At 36.2% G+C, this 19,010-nt stretch overlaps 1 protein-coding gene across 2 annotated transcripts in view; it reads right to left on the minus strand.

The window, feature by feature from the left end:
- The window catches only part of KPNA3 (karyopherin subunit alpha 3), a 97,836-nt gene that overhangs the window by 13,522 nt on the left and 65,304 nt on the right, over nucleotides 1-19,010 (minus strand). For both annotated transcript variants that reach the window (NM_001192773.3, XM_024999948.2), the window contains exons 3-10: nucleotides 12,244-12,333; nucleotides 12,024-12,053; nucleotides 11,883-11,935; nucleotides 11,667-11,762; nucleotides 8,673-8,758; nucleotides 7,716-7,802; nucleotides 7,187-7,356; nucleotides 6,057-6,101 (exon numbers count right to left, since the gene is read on the minus strand). In NM_001192773.3, the coding sequence (NP_001179702.3) occupies nucleotides 6,057-6,101; nucleotides 7,187-7,356; nucleotides 7,716-7,802; nucleotides 8,673-8,758; nucleotides 11,667-11,762; nucleotides 11,883-11,935; nucleotides 12,024-12,053; nucleotides 12,244-12,333 (657 nt within the window). The remainder of the gene's footprint in view (nucleotides 1-6,056; nucleotides 6,102-7,186; nucleotides 7,357-7,715; nucleotides 7,803-8,672; nucleotides 8,759-11,666; nucleotides 11,763-11,882; nucleotides 11,936-12,023; nucleotides 12,054-12,243; nucleotides 12,334-19,010) is intronic.

The raw sequence follows: 19,010 nt of genomic DNA on the forward strand, positions 1-19,010 counted from the left end.
CCAATTTCAATAGCGAGAGAAAATTATCAAGGAACTAATCCCACAAAGTATCCAGACCCAAAAGGCTTCAACAGGAAAAGCTACCAAGTCTGCAAAGATCAGACAGACCCTAGGCTGAGCACAGAAAATAAATGAAGAATAATGTTTTTTAAATGTGGTAAAAATATAATAATGAAGACACCATTAAAAAAGCTGTGGACCAATATCATTCAGGTAAATAGTGATATAAAAATTCTGAATAAAATATTAGTGAACAGAAGCTCATACTACCTTAAGAAAATAATATATGATAATCAAGTGGAATTATTCAAGGAAAGCAAGGATGATTCAATTTTAGGAACATCTATCTATGTCGTATTAATAGATATAAACAGAAAATCATATAATCATCTCCATAGACACTGAAAAATTCCAACACTCATTTCTGAGGTCAACACTCAAAATGGGATTTTACGGACATTTCCTTAACATGATAAAACATTGTAACCGAGGAATAAAAATCTAAATCAACAAAAGGAATGGCTGATAAATTTGACTATATAAAAAGAAAAAATCTGCATGGCAAAATATATCAAAGACAAAGGACAAATTAGGAAAATATTTGAAATATATATCAAAAGTAAAGAGCTAACGTCCTTAAAACATAAAGAGCTCTTATACGCTAAGAAAAAGAGGCGAAAAATTTGATTAAAAATGAGCAATAAAAGATAAACAGGCTATTTGAAAAGATGCAAAAATGGCTCTTCAACAAAATCAAGTTCAACCTCACTTATAGAAAGTGAAACACATACTAAAAATGAAATACCGTTTCTCACAGATTGACAAAAATTTAAAATGTGACAGTACATTCTATGGGCAAGGCTAAGGAGAAAGTCACTTTTATGTATTTCTGCTGAGAATGCAAATGGCACCGCCTTGTGCAGGGTATTTGGTAGTGCATAACAAAAATTACAGTGCATTCACTCTCTCATCTAGCTATCCTGCTTCTAGGAATTTACCCTGAAATACACCTCCAGCAACATGAAAATACATAAGATTAATCCCTGCTACATTATTCATATTTGCAAAATTCAAGAAATGGACTAATTGCCTACCCCAAGTAGGATATTTGAATTAACCTTAGCCACAAAATGGAATACTGTGCATAAAAATACTGGTTGCCTTGGCCTGTGATGTTTTAGGAGGTTGCTAAAGGAAATCTAACTTTGCTCCCTCCATTATAGCTCCCTTCTATTAGCAGAAAATCGTTTTTTTACCTAATACACAGTAGCTTAGAAAAATGAAATATTTAAGTTTTCTAAGCTGAAATCAATTCAAGGTTTTTGGTGGGATCTCATGACAACATTCAGAGGCTAGTGGGAGAAAGTAAGCTACGGCTAGGTCTCAGGTCCCCTGAAACTGCAGACTCTTCTAGTCACCCTTTAATTTTTCTTTTTGATAATATATTGGACCTTCAATGAAAATCTCATTTTTAAAATGCTTTAAAAATTTGAATTCACAGCACATGATTATCAGACTATTCAAATTTCTTTGTTCTCAGCAGTTTGCTTTCCTTACCTACGTAAGTAGACTAACAGCTGCTTTAATATTTGTAATTGTAACTTTCATTGCCTTTTCCCATCTGAACTGCTTCTGCTATTCTACAACTCCTCCATCTAATATTCTCCCCCCCGCCACCTGCCCATTTTCTAGATTTCTATGGTTAAATGCCTGGCTTTTACAGTCACTAACAGTCAATGACTATACTCTTTTCCTTTCAGCTAGTAATCAGATTAATCATGTGTCAATGAAGTCTTCAGCATTCCTGAGGTATTTTAATTACTTTTAAAGACCTTTTTTGTACAGTTCTATGTATACTTGCCACCTCTTTTTAATCTCTTCTGCTTCTATTAGGTCCTTGCTGTTTCTGTCCATTATCATTCCTATCTTTGCATGAAATGTTCCCTTGGTATCTCCAGTTTTCTTGAAGATATCTCTAGTCTTTCCCATTCTATTGTTTTCCTCCATTTCTTTGCTTTGTTCACTTCAGAAAGCTTTCTTATCCCTCCTTGCTAGTCTTTGGAACTCTGCATTCAGCGGGGTATATCTTGCCCCTTCTCCTTTGCCTTTTGCTTCTCTTCTTTTCTCAGCTATTTGTAAGGCCTCCTCAGATGACCATTTTGCTTTGTTGCATTTCTTTTTCTTGGAAATGGTTTTGATCACCACCTCCTGTACAATGTTATGAACCTCTGTCCACAGTTCTTCAGGCACTCTATCAGATCTAATCCCTTATATCTATTTGTCACTTCCACTGTATAATCATAAGGGGTCTGATTTAGGCCATGCCTGAATGGTATAGTGGTTTTTCCCTACTTTCTTCAAATTAAGTCTGAATTTTGCAATAAGGAGCTAATGATCTAAGCCACAGTCAGCTTCTGGTCTTGTTTTTGATGACTGTACAGAGCTTCACCCTTTAATAAACTAGTAAATATAACTGTTTACCTAAGTTCTTTGAACTGCTCTAGCAAATTAATAGAACCCAAGGAGGGGGTCTTGGTTCTATTCATTAAACCTCCAATTTAAAGCTGGCTGGTCAGAAGCACCGGTCTGACTTTGTGACTGGCAACTGAAGTGTGCCTGTGGGTTAGGGGAAGAGGTGGCCACCACGTGGGACTGAGTCCTTGACCTGTGAGATCTGACACTATCTCTGGTTAGTGCTGGAACTGAATTAAATTGTAGGATATCCAGTGGATTGCAGATACTCACTTGGTGTTGTGGGGAATCTCCCCCCAAATCCCTACTGCAACACATCTGGCGACCAGAAGTATGAGAAGTGAAGTGTTCTGTGTTGCAGTAAAGGAGAGACATAGGAGACAGACCCACAGGGAAGAGCTGGGGTTTTTTCCTACACAGGAGGGAAAGGACAGTTTTCCCTAAACAAATCTGTATTCTTTTGCTATAAATTATAAGCATGAGTGTAAAAGCTTTTCAATGATTCCTTCTAGCAAATCACTGAACTTGAAGGTGGTCTCAGGGACCCCTGACATATGATCAGGTGTCACTACCCATCATGTCTCAGCATATAACCAATCTGCCACAACTGACTGACTTCATTTGTACCAGCAGCAAAGCAAGGTAGATCTGTATCAAATGTTAGGTAACACTCAAAATTGTCTGGACATATCAAACCATGGATGAGTAACTTCAAAAAGGACAATGCTTTTTGAAAACCAAATGCTGCAGAATCACTGCAACTGCACGCTGACTTTAAGAAGAACAATAACTAGAAAGAAAATGAACACAGATTGACCTGAATCAGTCCAGATTTCTTCTTTAGTTCTCAGAGTCAGTACGTAGTTCTTCTAATGTCATATAAGCATATTAATGTCCATAAGCCACCTAGTTCTCCCTACACCCCAACACAGCTTCTCCAGCAGTCTCACAAATGACAGTCTCACAAATGAAGTCTTTATTTTAATGCTATTCTTTTACTTTTTCACTTCTCCTCTTTGATTCTTTCCTCTTGAAGTTCTACTCACTTTATCTTTCCTACCCATTACCACTTTGGGTTCTTATCTTCATCAAGTCCCTCAAACCTACCATGATAGCAAAATAGGCCAGGTTATGTTCAAACCTGCCCTATTCCACATCCTCCTTATCGCTTTCAAAGTGTCTGACTATAACAGACACGAACGTATCACTCCTCTATTTGAAAATCTTACTTACTCTGCACTGATTACAAGAGAAGTCCAAACTCCCTAACACAAGATACGAAACTCTGTAATTTAAGCAAATGTTTCGGTTTATTAACCACCTGGATTCTCCACATCCTCATGTATTCTCTTTAATTCTTAATATAGTTCCTCTGGTACCTGAAACAACTTTTTCAACTTGACAAAATCCTTCTCATCCTAGTTGTACGACTACACACAAATTAGTTAGCCTTTTTTTTTTTTTAACCGTATTTGTAACATGAAGACAATTTTAGTAACCAATCACGATTTTTCTAAGGAATAAATTAATATATGAAAAAGTGCTAAAAAACAGTGCCTGGCACACTTAAAACCCTTAATAAATGCTATCTTTTTTCACCTCTAACAACACTTCTACCACCATCCTTCTCCTTATAATGCTTATTTCAAAAGTTACTTTCTCAGTGAAGCTTTCCGGTTGCCAGAAAGAACATGTGCTTTGATAATTCATTTTGGTGATTTCTCTGTTTTCTTTTCTTGTTTGTTTGCACACATATTGTATCCTTATGTGATCATGGTACAAAACAGCATAGGCCTTGACTCGGCTTTAATTCTCAGCCATGGCTTTTATTCATCGTATGACCCTTACGTTATTTTACTTTACTGAGTTTCAATTTCCTTACTAGTTCCTTACTAGTAAAATAAGAGAACAAAATTTATCTCATAAGGTGCTGGTAAGATCAAAGGAGATTACAGAAATAGATTTAGTACAGCAAGCAACTGACAAAAGCCCATTTCGTTCACTCTTTTTACCTGCTGCTAATGCTGACATCTTAGAGGGCAGAGTCTCTATGTCTTCTTCATTTTTGTGCCTACAATTCTTTGCACAATTCTGCCTAAGTGAGACAATCTATTTTGTTAAACTCGATAAATATACTTAAAACTAGAGAACTTCATTACTTTAATACCTCTAGCTTTCAAATAAACAAGACCAATAGGTGGTGGAAGCTTTTATTCACCTACAATCAATTCCCCAATGTCCTGGAGGGGAAGTCTTGGTGGAAACATCAGGTATCTTGCTTATTTTCCTTTTAATTTTGGCTTTCAGAAAGCTTAGGACTAAGTTTAGCATTCAGTAACAACAAATACACTTTTAAAAATAATTTTACCTCCTCCTCCTTTCTTCTAAGGTATTTATTATCTTATGTCTATTGCTAAGTCACTTTTATATCCATTTTGAAATCAGGACAGTATATAACTAAACAGGATTCACTTAATTGTTATGACAGTTCAGGCTAACACTTCACAAATAAAAAGTTACTTCAGTTACCTTTAAAAGATTCCTTCCTAAAAAAAAAAAAAAGATTCCTTCCTAAGAACTTAAAGTCCTAAAATTAACTAGGGAAATGTGTGGTTCAGTACGTATATAGGAACTATATATTGCTTCTTGAGAAATGTTAACAAAGATGTATTTTCTTCATCTCAATGATAAATCACACATAATTCTGACACCCACACACATAAATATTATGTGTAAACAAGGATACACAAAAACACAAACATACAAATGGGAAGAGATCTTAACTGAAATATTAGAAGCCAAATTCACGCTGGATGAACATTAGAGTCAGTTCTGAATTCTCTAAAATTTATCCATTGTTTTACTTTGTGGAAGAATTGACATTCAGCCTTGCTACAATCAGGAGAATTCTCAGACTGCCTGAAACAAACTATGCCAGAATATATACAGTAAGTGCTTAACTAAACCTCATATAATGAACAAATAATCTAAAGATACCTTTGCATTTAAAGCGATACTTGATATTCTTCAATACTGTAGCTCAAAAGGTTATAGCCTAGGATTTAGTATGGTTTCATAGGAAGTAAACAAGATCTGTCATCAGAAGATCTCAGTTTTAAATATCGACACTGACCCTTATAAGCTCCGCAACTTTGAATAAGTCACTTAACCTTTCCCTGAGGCTGTTTCTTATTCTTTAAAAATGGGGATAATAATATCTAGACTACCAATTACAAAAATCAAATAAAAAAATTTTTTAAGTATGAAGGAGCTTTATAAAGCTTTTACCACTTTATAAATATTGATACTTAAAAATACTATTATGATATAAATAACTAAATTAACTACATATGTGATAATTTCTCCAATGTTAGTATTTTTGTTATCTGAATGATTTAAGATATAAACTCAGTTTAACCTTAATCCTATTTCTGAAAACAGAACATACATTTCTTCCACATACACTGTGGAAGCTTGACAAATTATTAGGATATATGGTGACACTTATTAAAAACATAAGAATAAATAACCCTTTAAGTCTCATTAAGAACCAAATTCCAAAACTAAGGTTCTGCTTTACTTACATTTATATCTGTATGGTATATAAGGACACATAAAGCTGGTAAAATCTGAGGAAAGAAAACAAATGATAAGTAACTCTAGGGTGGACGAAAACGTCTTTGCAAAAACAAGTAACTGTTGACTTTTTTAAAAAGCAGTAAATACTATTTGAGGGCAAGAAAAACAACATTAAGTTTTTTGAATCTCTATTAGGAAAACTAAAATACAATAAATTCAACCTGAAACACCAAAAAATATTTCAAATGTTTAATTAAAGTAATCAAGTTAAGTCTGACAGAGACTAATGTGCCTTAAAGGAAAAACATTTGTTTTCAATAACATTCTTTATGACATATGTCTACTGGAAACAGTGGAGATGCGAGTATATAGTTATTTTTAAAAAGCCATTCTTAAAACTGATCTCACTGTCCCACTTACCTGCTTAAAACTAAGATTTTATTTAATGAACTACTTGAGTCAAATTGAAGTTTTTGACCTCAGATTTAGTCAAGAAAAGTATGCCCAGTATAAAGTCTGTTGAATGCAGACATTTCAAATCTCTTCTTTAAATCTGTGAGGGAGTGGGGGGAATTACTAAGTACCCTTTCCATACGGGCAAGAGGAGGCAGAAGATGGTGAATGATGCTAATCATAAGGATTACAGATTCACAGTCAACATTTCTCTATACAGTCAAGTGATTAAAGGTTACATAGGATTTTATAAAACTTAAAATACTCAGATCCATTTACAAATCAGATGTAAAGAGCAAAGATTTTACTCTGCTTTAATTAGCAGATTTAACACAGCAATTTAACTCTAGAACATTTGCATATAAGTACACTAGTTTTATCAGCAGCCATCCCTTATTTTTTAGTGTTAAATCAACAACTCAATGTAGTAATAAAACTGAGATTTTATTTTCTCTTTTGTAGTTTTCTGCTTGAATTTATGGTTTCTTAAATTAAGGTGGACTGTATTTGGTCAGGTGCCACAAGTCTCACAGAAGTCAAAAATTAAGTTATGATACATTACTTAAATATCTCATACCTGCAATGAAATCAGTATATGCGTTATTTCATTCCCTGTACATGAAAACCTAAAGCATAAACATAGGGAAAATATACCATCTGGCCTTTGCAATTCTTCATTTACCTCCTGAACTGTCTCCATAGGCGGTGGGGGGTCCTTATTCCTGCAGAGATTGACAATGACCCATGTGACGTTCCGAAGGAAGGTGATGGGAATGGAGGGATTGATGAAGGACAGAAGAGGTTTGACAACTCCCAGTGATATGACATAATCTCTACATTGAGGACCATCACCTACAGAAATGAAAATTGTATTTAAAAAAAAATTACATTCAGGATGAGAAAGTCTGAAATGTATGCAATGGCTCATGTTGGGACACTGATGTTCTATGTTTCCTCACCATCAGTCAAGGGCATCAACTGTTGCTAATTCTCCAGATTTTGATTTGGGGAACACAAATTTAACCTACCAGTCCTGGATAACAAATTGCATATCCATCTAAAGAGGTACAATCTTAAGTTAATATTTATGAAGCAAGAAGATAGTCAACCCACATTACAATTAGAGGAAACATAGTATGTAATGGCCAATGTAGGAAAAAAGTTAATTAAGATACTTAATTGGAGTGTTTTCAAACCTAATTTCAACTTACCTATAATGTTTCCCAAAGCCCATACTGCTTGTTCACAAACATTCTGATGTGGTGAATGGAGAAGTCTTAGAAAAAGAGGTACGGCATCTATAAGAAAGAAAAACTAACATTTATACTGCAAAATGTTGAAGAGTTCACAGGTTTCAGCCTAAATAAGTTGATGAAATATACACAGAGTTTGGTACACTAGAGTTGCTCAATTATAGTTCAGTGAATGAATAAATGTACCAAATACCTTTACCCTAAATATGTTACATTTTACTGTTTCCCCTAGTCTCAAGCAACAGACTTATTGACAGTACCTAGAACTGCGATTATATTAAATGAAAACAACAGCATGATGCTTTTCCTGCAATTCATTAAAAAAAGGTTTCTACCTTAGAATACTTTAGTCAATATGATTCCAATTGTTGATATGGGATTAAAGAACTGATTATACCCATATCAAGCCTACCTTATATTTCAAGATAATTTATCATTATACTTCTTACTCTACACATAATTTATGAACTAACTCAAATTCCAAAAGACTGGTATCATATTCATTTCAGGTGAGAACTAAGTATAAGGCAGATCACTTTTTCCTAAAATTTCAGTATGTTGTATACTACCTCTAGGATTTTTAGCTGTATCTCTGCACGACCTGTATTATTGAATGTTTAAATTAAAATTGACTCAAACTTTTAACAGCTTTACTGAGATATAATTTATCTGTTTAAGTGTATAATTCAAAGGTTCTTAAGAGTTTATACAGAGTTGTGTAGTCATCACCACAATCTAATTTGACAACATTTCTACTGCCCCCAAAAGAAATCCCATACCCAGAAAATCCTCTTACCTTCTCCCCCAGCCCTAGGCAACCATTTACTCTGTTCTCTGTCTCTACAGATTTTCCTGTTCAGCACATTTCATACAAATGACAGAAGGTCCAGCAAGTAAATAAATTAATTTACTTACTAGACTGTACAACAGCTTGAGTCTGTGCAGAGGTTCCTGATGCTATATTAGTTAATGCCCATGCAGCTTCAAACTGTAATGAAGGACTGTAAAAAACAACAAAAAAAAATCTTTAGACACATAACTACCATTTAAAACCCACAGATTACATGGTTATCTCCTTTACCTTGTCCTTGAATTTCGCCTCATTACGTCCAACTGCCTGTTGAATATCTTCCACTTGAATGTCTCATTTGCTCTCAAAGTCAGTCAATATAAACTCACTTCTTCAGGTTCATTGGTATTGCAACATTTAGCCAGTCATTCTTTTCCTTGACCCCTTTCTCTCCCACAGATATCTAACCAATATGTCATATCAATTTTACCTCTTAAATATTTTTTATATTTATAGTGACATCCAAAATATCACTGTGGTAGCTGAAGCCCTCATCATCTCATTTGAATCACTGCCACAACCTCTAGACAGGTCTTAAAGCTCTGACTCCACTACATCACCTGCTTCACATACCAGTGATATTACAAGGCTACATAATTTTGCTGAAAGGATAAGATCATTATAACCCGGAATGGTGATGGAAGACTTCACAAAGAAAGTGAAAACTGAACTAGGTTTTCCAAGAGTGATAAAGAAAGAAAGGCACTGACAACTGGAAATACAAATAAAACCACCATGGCTGGGATGATCATGATGCGTGCAGGTGACAACATAGAGACCACGAGAGCTGAAGCCAAGAAGGTACGCAACGCTGTGACACGGGGTAGAACTGCAAGGGCAAGTCACAATGTGGTGTGTGTGGAGCGGGACTCAAATCTCAGGCTTCAGGACTTAGAATTCATTCTACAGACATACCAAGCGTAGAGTGCTACTGAAAAGTGAAGTAAAGAAAACAATGTTGAAGTCCATGAAGAAGAGATAAAAACGGTCAAAGGCTGATGGAGGAAAAATCTGTTAAGAAGAAATTATCTATGTTAAGTTAGGGTAGATAGCTGAAAAACATCATTTCTTTTCAAACAGAATGCCAAGGTGGGAGGAGGTGGGAGGAGGTGGGAATGGGCAAAAACCAAGGAAAGCCAAAGGTTAGGAACTTAGAAGAAACTCTATAAATATCAAAGAAACAGAGTGAGGTTGTTAATATCAAAAGATTAGAGAGATCAGAGAAGGAAAAGGTTTTAAGAAGAAAAAATGTCAGTGATAATAGCAAGCAGTGAGGTTAAAAAGATGGAACAGACCAGACAATGAAGTAGCAGACAAGAACTATCAATACATGATGAACTTTGGCAAAAGGCAAGAAATAAGAGGGTATCAAAGTTGAGGAGAAATAAAGGAATGATAAGATCAAAGATGATGAGATAGTTTATGTTGTTTCAGACTGGAAGGAGAAAGAGTTATTAAACTAGGACAGATGATTTGGCAAAATACTGACAATGAGGGCCTGAAATGAGAAAACAGAAAGATGTAGAAAATACAATTACAAAGCTAGGGGAAGTCTTCTAAGATATAATTTAAAAAGAGAGAGATAAGATAGAGAAAATAAGTAATAAAATGAGCGCAGTAAGTAAACAATAAAAAACATTTATTATATGCTTGGTATTATGTGGTATTTTGTATATATTATTTTCATTCCTTGCAACCACCTACATTTTATAGATTAGGTACCTAAGCATCAAATGCTATTTGGGTTTAGGTCAGCCGCAAACCCTAGATTTAAACCAAGGTCTATTCGGCTCCAGTCTCGGTCTTTTATATTATGACACAATTTCCCATAACAAATCGATTAAGTCAGACTGAAACCATTGAAAATTTTCTATTTTTACCTTCAGTGGTAGTTACACATGTCTGTATATATTTCAGCATACTCTTCTGTTATATATACAAGCTACATTTCACAGACACACCCATACAAATGAGCCCATGACAAAGACAAAAATGCAAAATAAATAAATAAATGGAAAAGAAAAGAAGAAAAAAGAAAAGCAGCTCGAGCCAAAAAGAAAGGGGGCCCTAAAGGTAGAGGCAATTTTTTTTTTATAACTAAAATAAAACTTATTTTTGCTTAAATAAATCTTATAGAAAATATATATGATAGTATTTAAAAAGTGTTAAGGGCTTTTGGAGAGATGGTTGTGGCACGTAATAGAAAAAGAATGAACTATTTTAAAATAATAAAAACTCTTAGTGGAAACATTTATAATGCTACTATTTTAATCTAGTCACCTGAAAATCTCATAGACAATATTTAGCAAAATACCCCCAAGTTTTAGTCTAAATGCTCCTTAAAAGAAAAATGAGCCTCTGTTTCAATGTATTTTGGGGTTCAGACTTACATTCTACCCAGTTAACTCAAACTGATGAGGTTTAAGATCTAGCACACCAAGATCTCTCCAAACACTAGTAGAAATGGGGCCAGTACCTCAAAACACACCAAGTGGTGTTTTTCTCTTTCTATTTTGGGAAATTATAATCTGCCCTCTTATTTTTAATTTACCACAAATAAAAACCATGATGATAGACAACTAATCATGGCTGGAGTTCTGTTAAAGACTTCACAGAGTATCAGTGGATCAGCTGGAATATTCCCAGGGAAAGAAAGAGCTACTCGGTTCTGGAAACCATTCATGTTGACTCAAGTCATGAGGTTAATCTATATATAGACTCATAAGCAAAGAATGACTCAAACACTATTTGGGTTGTTTTAAAACATTACTGACGAAAAAGCCAACTAACAAAGGAAGACTATAAATGTTTGAGACAATTTAGAACAGACAATAAACAGACGTTAAAATTTTCCTAGAAAATACACACACATACTTCATAAACTAAAAAGAAAAGCACTTAGGTCTGCAGAGTATTATCACAGTATTTAGAAAATTACATTAAAATACATGACAAATGAAAAATGTGATAAGGCAAAACCCAATGGAACCCATTAGTTTAGTAATCCCAAATTTTCAGTTGGCTGAAAAAAGTGAACAGGGAGTCAAATCCATACTTACTTATCATCCCTTTCTAGACATTTCACTAGAATTGGTAAAATCCCAGATTTTATTAGGTCATCAATTGGTGGATTTCTGTCACTGGATAAAAGCTTTCTAGAAAAAGAAGTATGAGAAATTAACTGCTATAACTTTCAAACTATGAACAAAAGTAACAATGTACTACTTGTAGACCAGGTGTGACATAATTCTCTCTCTGGACAAATTCATCCTCACCTTGCAGCCTGGACAGCACTCAACTGGACCACTGGGTTATCACTTGTGGCATTCTGCAACACCAAGTGTAAATTTCAGAAATTTAAAAAAAAAATCAATTTCAAAATACTTCAAAAAGAGAATATTAAAATAATAACATACCTGCAATATAGCTTCTAGTGTTACATTTTGCTTAAAAAGAAAAAAAGATAGTTCAGCACAGAGTTTAATAGCAAAATTACATTAACTAATGTATTTACTGAAGTTAAACAGTCAATATACCCTAATTTTCATTGTAAAATTAGTCTTAAGATTGAGAATAAAGTTCTCTAGTTATTATAAAAATTACTTTTACAACACCTTATAAGCAACGTTAACTTACTGCTTTAAAATCAGCATCAACATCTGAATCTTCTAAACTTTCCTCTTGGGGAACATTTCTTTTTTTCAGTAAGTGTTCATCTCTTTTGTTCTGAAAGACAACCAATAAAATAGTTAAGTTCTAAAGGCTGCTGCTAATGAAAACATCATTAAAATTGTTTCAACTTTATCAGCCAACTGTGAAATAAACACTAAATCTCTTTATAAGGATAATATGGATGAATTCCAGTTGAGCTATTTCAAATCCTTAAAGATGATGCAGTGAAAGTGCTGCATTCAATATGCCAGCAAATTTGGAAAACTCAGCAGTGGCCACAGGACTGGAAAAGGTCAGTTTTCATTCCAATCCCAAAGAAAGGCAATGCCAAAGAATGCTCAAACTACCGCACAATTGCACTCATCTCACACGCTAGTAAAGTAATGCTCAAAATCCTCCAAGCCAGGCTTCAGCAATACTTGAACCGTGAACTTCCGTGTTCAAGCTGGTTTTAGAAAAGGTAGAGGAACCACAGATCAAATTGCCAACATCTGCTGGATCATCAAAAAAGCAAGAGAGTTCCAGAAAAACATCTATTTCTGCTTTATTGACTATGCCAAGGCCTTTGACTGTGTGGATCACAATACACTGTGGAAAATTCTGAAAGAGATGGGAATACCAGACCACATGACCTGCCTCTTGAGAAACCTGTATGCAGGTCAGGAAGCAACAGTTAGAACTGGACATGGAACAACAGACTGGTTCCAAATAGGAAAAAGAGTACGTCAAGGCTATATACTGTCACCCTGCTTATTTAACTTATATGCAGAGTACATCATGAGAAACGCTGGACTGGAAGAAGCACAAGCTGGAATCAAGATTGCTGGGAGAAATATCAATAACCTCAGATATGCAGATGACACCACCCTTATGGCAGAAAATGAAGAGGAACTCAAAAGCCTCTTGATGAAAGTGCAAGTGGAGAGTGAAAAAGTTGGCTTAAAGCTCAACATTCAGAAAACAAAGATCATGGCATCCGGTCCCATCACTTCATGGGAGATAGATGGGGAAACAGTGCAAACAGTGTCAGACTTTATTTTTTGGGGCTCCAAAATCACTGCAGATGGTGACTGCAGCCATGAAATTAAAAGACACTTATACTCCTTGGAAGGAAAGTTATGACCAACCTAGATAGCATATTCAAAAGCAGAGACATTACTTTGCCAACAAAGGTCCATCTAGTCAAGCCTATGGTTTTTCCTGTGGTCATGTATGGATGTGACAGCTGGACTGTGAAGAAGGCTGAGCGCCAAAGAATTGATGCTTTTGAACTGTGGTGTTGGAGAAGACTCTTGAGAGTCCCTTGGACTGCAAGGAGATCCAACCAGTCCATTCTGAAGGAGATCAGCCCTGGGATTTCTCTGGAGGGAATGATGCTGAAGCTGAAACTCCAGTACTCTGGCCACCTCATGCGAAGAGTTGACTCATTGGAAAAGACTCTGATGCTGGGAGGGATTGGGGGCAGGAGGAGAAGGGGACGACAGAGGATTAGATGGCTGGATGGCATCACGGACTCGATGGACGTGAGTCTGAGTAAACTCCGGGAGTTGGTGATGGACAGGGAGGCCTGGTGTGCTGCGATTCATGGGGTCGCAAAGAGTTGGACATGACTGAGCGACTGAACTGAACTGAACTGAACTGATTACAAATCAATGACAGGCCACATTCTGGATTTGGTAACAAAATTAACTGGTTTAAAGGCCAGCACTCTTACACAGACACAATTTATTAGGCAGCAACTGTTTTCACCAATACTGTGCTTCCTAATTTGTAATAAAGATTCAAATTTTAAATTATTATGCTGCTGCTGCTAAGTTGCATCAGCTGTGTCCGACTCTGTGCGACCCCACAGACGGCAGCCCACCAGGCTCCTGTGTCCCTGGGATTCTCCAGGCAAGAATACTGGAGTAGGTTGCGATTTCCTTCTCTTATTATAAAGGTCTAGCAAATATATTTCAACCAGTATACTAGCTTTCATCAACTTACTGCTAATGGTTGCCTGAAGCAATGCATTTTTTAAGAAGCCAGCTTAATGAGGGTTTATTGCTCAAATGTTAAGATTTGTATGTATCCCACTTATTGGGAGTGCAGGAATGGGAACTCACTAGCAAAAATGTCATCTACTTGCTATTACCTCAGTTTTAAACTCTTATTTCTACATTTTATGGGATTTGAACTCTTTGTAATGGCAGTGTGCCATTTTACCTAATATATAACTGGGTAAATGACAATTTTTCTTTTTTTTAGTTTGTCTACAGAATTAAGTAAAAATAGATAAAAAGACTATGATATCTAAGATTCTTTTCAATTTAAAACTTTCAAGGCTTTACCTTCTGGTCTTCAATATTTACACAAGTGTTTGATTACAACAGAAAGGTACTGAAGATGTATTAATACTGATGCTAAAACTCAGATCAATTAGAAAAACTAGAGACAGATGAGGCTTACTGGGTTATATGCATGATATTTACTTTTGCGCTATGTATAAGTAACAATGTTTAAACTAGATATTTACATGTATGTTAATGCTTAAGAGATTACCAACTTCAAATTATATCACAGCACATTTTAGTATGTACTCAAATAATTAATTCTACATTATTTTCAAATTGATGCATCTCACAAATATGAAAATAATGCACTGATATTTTATAGTCTCAAGTGGCTCCCCACAGAATACTTACTGATTTACAGAGAGAAAACTGGGCAGATAAATGTCCTGATCAAACGGCAAAGATTATAATCGAGTAAAGGAAAAATATGTATAACTCAGGGAATTCTACTCAAAATTCTGTAATGGCCTATATGGGGGAAAATAAAATCTTAAACAGCAAATGTATCTCTTCAAGAAAATTAGTGATACCAAGGGAACATTTCATGAAAAGATGGGCACAATAAAGGACAGAAACCTAATGGACTTAACAGAAGGTGAAGACAGGAAGAAGAGGTGGCAAGAAAACACAGAAGAACTATACAAAAAAGATCTTCATGACCCAGATAACAACAATGGTGTGATCACTCATCTAGAGACAGACATCCTGGAATGTGAAGTCAAGTGGGCCTTAGGAAGCTTCACTATGAACAAAGCTAGTGAAGGTGATGGAATTCCACTTGAGCTATTTCAAATCCTAAAAGATGATGCTGTGAAAGTGCTGCACTCAATATGCCAGCAAATTTGGAAAACTCAGCAGTGGCCACAGGACTGGAAAAGGTCAGTTTTCATTCCAATCCCAAAGAAAGGCAATGCCAAAGAATGATTAAACTACTGCACAACTGCACTCATCTCACACACTAGTAAAGTAATGCTCAAAATTCCCCAAGCCAGGCTTCAAAAGTACGTGAACTGTGAACTTCCAGATGTTCAAGTTGGATTTAGAAAAGGCAGAGGAACCAGAGGTCAAATTGCCAACATCCACTGGATCATTGAAAAAGACAGAGAGAGAGTTCTAGAAAAACATCTATTTCTGCTTTATTGACTATGCCAAAGTCTTTGACTATGCAGATCACAACAAACTGTGGAAAATTCTGAAAGAGATGGGAATACCAGACCACCTGACCTGCCTCCTGAGAAATCCCTACACAGGTCAAGAACCAACAGTTAGAACTGGACATGGAACAACAGACTGGTTCCAAATCGGGAAAGGAGTGTGTCAAGGCTGTATATTGTTATCATGCTTATTTAACTCATACGCAGAGTGTATCATGCAAAATGCCAGGCTGGATGGAGCACAAGCTGGAATCAAGACTGCCGGGGAAAATATCAACAACCTCAGATATGCAGATGACATGACCCATGTGGCAGAAAATGAAGAGGAACTAAAGAGCCTCTTGATGAAAGTGAAAGAGGAGAGTGCAAAAGTTGGCTTAAAACTCAACATTCAGAAAACTAAGATTATGGCATCTGATCCCATCACTTCATGGCAAATAGATGGGGAAACAATGGAAACAGTGACAGACTTTATTTGGGGGGGGCTCCAAAATCACTGCAGATGGTGACTGCAGCCATGAAATCAAGAGACGCTTGCTCCGTGGAAGAAAAGCTATGACCAACCTAGACAGCATATTCAAAAGCAGAGATATTACTTTGCCAACAAAGGTCCGTCTAGTCAAAGCTATGGTTTTTCCAGTGGTCACGTACAGATGTAAGAGTTGAACTATAAAGAAAGCTAAGTGCCGAAGAATTGATGCTTTTGAACTGTGATGTTGGGGAAGACTCTTGAGAGTCCCTTGGACTGCAAGGAGATCCAACCAGTCCATCCTAAAGGAAATCAGTCCTGAACACTGATTGGAAGGACTGATACTGAATCTTAAGCTCCAATACTTTGGCCACCTGATATGAAGAACTGGCTCACTGGAAAAGACCCTGATGCTGGGAAAGATTGAAGGCGGGAGGAGAAGGGGACAACAGAGGATGAGATGGTTGGATGGCATGACTGACTCGATGGACATGAGTTTGAGCAAGCACAGGGAAGTCAGGCGTGCTGCAGTCAATGGGGTTGCAGTGTCTGACACGACTGAGAGACTGAACTGAACTGATAGTTGATTTACAATGTTGTGTTAGTTTCAGGTATACAGCAAAGTGAATCAGCTATCAGTTGCTTCTCCTCCTGCCTTCAATCTTTCCCAGCATCAGGGTCTTTTCCAATGAGCCAGTTCTTCGCATCAGGTGGCCAAAGCATTGGAGCTTCAGATTCAGCATCAGTCCTCTAGTGAATATTCAGGACTGATTTCCTTTAGGATTGACAGGTTTGATCTCCTTGCAGGCCAAGAAAAAGAAATTTTTTTTAATTTCAAATACAGTTTAAAAGGAAAAAAGAGTAAATGAAAATCAACACAGTATGCCTTCTCATCGATGTACTGAAAAACAGTATCATCTTGGTGGTACTCCTGGGCAAAATAATAGTAGTAATAACAACCATCTGAGAAAAGTCAGACAAACCTAAATTGGCCATTCTATTAAAAAATCAGTCTATATATTCAAATACACTGTCACGAAAGATACAGACTGAAGAACTACTGGATCAAAGGAGACTTAAAAGACGATATAACTAATTGCAATGTCTAATCCTAGACTGGATCTTGGATTTATAAAAGAATATTACTGGAAAAAGCTAGCAAAGTATGAGTGACAGTCTATGGATTAGATAAAAATTTATGTGAACTTGAAAAAAGAACTGTGGTTACACTGGAAGATATATGAAAATAATGTACTAAGGGTGTAAGGGGGCACCATGCCACAACTTAACTGGTTGGGGGGGTTATATAAATATATATATTTATTTATCAGGGAGAAAGTAAGAATAAGGCAAATATGGGAAAATGCCAAGAATCAAGGAAGCTGGGTGCTGAGTGCTGTATGTTTTTGGTACTATTCTTGAAACTCTGAATTTCAAACTGCAAGTATGAAATTTTTTCCAAATTAAAAACGTACGCTTTTCACTTTGTGACTTACAACACAGTTAACCCTAAAATCCATTATTGTTTGTTATTCAGTCACTAAGTTGTGTCTGTCTCTCGGCGACCCCATGGACTGCAGCACACCAGGCTTCCCTGTCTTCCACTATCTTCTGGAGTTTAAGTTCATGTCCATGGAGTGAGTGATGCCATCTAACCATCTCATCCTTTGCTGCCCTCTTCTCCTTTTGCTTCCAATCTTCCCCAGCATTAGGATCTTTACCAATGAGTTGGCTCTCGGCATCATGTGGCCAAAGTATTGGAGCTTCAGCTTCAAGCATCAGTCCTTCCAATGAATATTCATCAGATATTTAGGACTGACTGGTATGATCTCCCTGCTGTCCAAAGGACTCCAAGGGTCTTCTCCAGCACTACAATTCTAAACCATCAATTCTCTGACATTCAAGTTATTTTTATGGTTCAACTCTCACATCTGTACCTGACTACTGGGAAAACCATAGCTTTTTTGACTATATGGACCTTTGTTGGGAAAGCAATGTCTCTGTTTTTTAATATAGTGTCTAGGTTTGTCATAGCTTTCTTTCCAAGAAGTAAGTGTCTTCTAATTTCATGGCTGTAGTCATCATCTGCAGTGATTTTGGAGCCCAAAAAATTGACATCAAATTGCCAATATTCGTTGGATCATAGAGAAAGCAAGGGAATTCCAGAAAAACATCTACTTGTGCTTCACTGACTACAAGAAAGCCTTTGACTGTGTAGCTCACAACAACATCTATTATATGGTAATTTTTAACACTTCTTGGAATTTAAGCCATTTAAAAAGTTTCAATAAAGTTGACTGATTTGACAGATAAACAAAACAAAAATTATTCTAACCCTGGTTCTATTTTCATCCTCTGTTTTCTCTAACTTCACCAGAGTCTGAATAATTAAGCTTCCGAAGGCCTTTCAGGGATCTTCCTCCCCCTATTCCTCCTGCTCTCCCAGGTATTTCAGGCACAAAAGGAATACAAAAGCATAAGCACGACTAAACCCTCCTCTGTACACAGATCCCGATCCAGGACAGCATCTTACCGTTACATATTATGTCTGCTGTAAGGAAGCTCCTTTCTAATTCTAATCTGCTAAATTTTCTTTTTCTTTTTCAGACACACATAGGTGCTCAATTTTATTAAACTGTGCTTTTTAAAAAAATCGATTGAAATGGCCACATAATTTTCTCCTTTCATCTATAAATGTGGTAAATTGTGAGTTTTTAATGTTAAACTCAGAACTTTTTAATGTTCAACTTATAACCTGGGATAAACCTGTCTTGG

Source organism: Bos taurus, chromosome 12 (assembly GCF_002263795.3).
Source record: "Bos taurus isolate L1 Dominette 01449 registration number 42190680 breed Hereford chromosome 12, ARS-UCD2.0, whole genome shotgun sequence".
NCBI lineage: Eukaryota > Metazoa > Chordata > Mammalia > Artiodactyla > Bovidae > Bos > Bos taurus.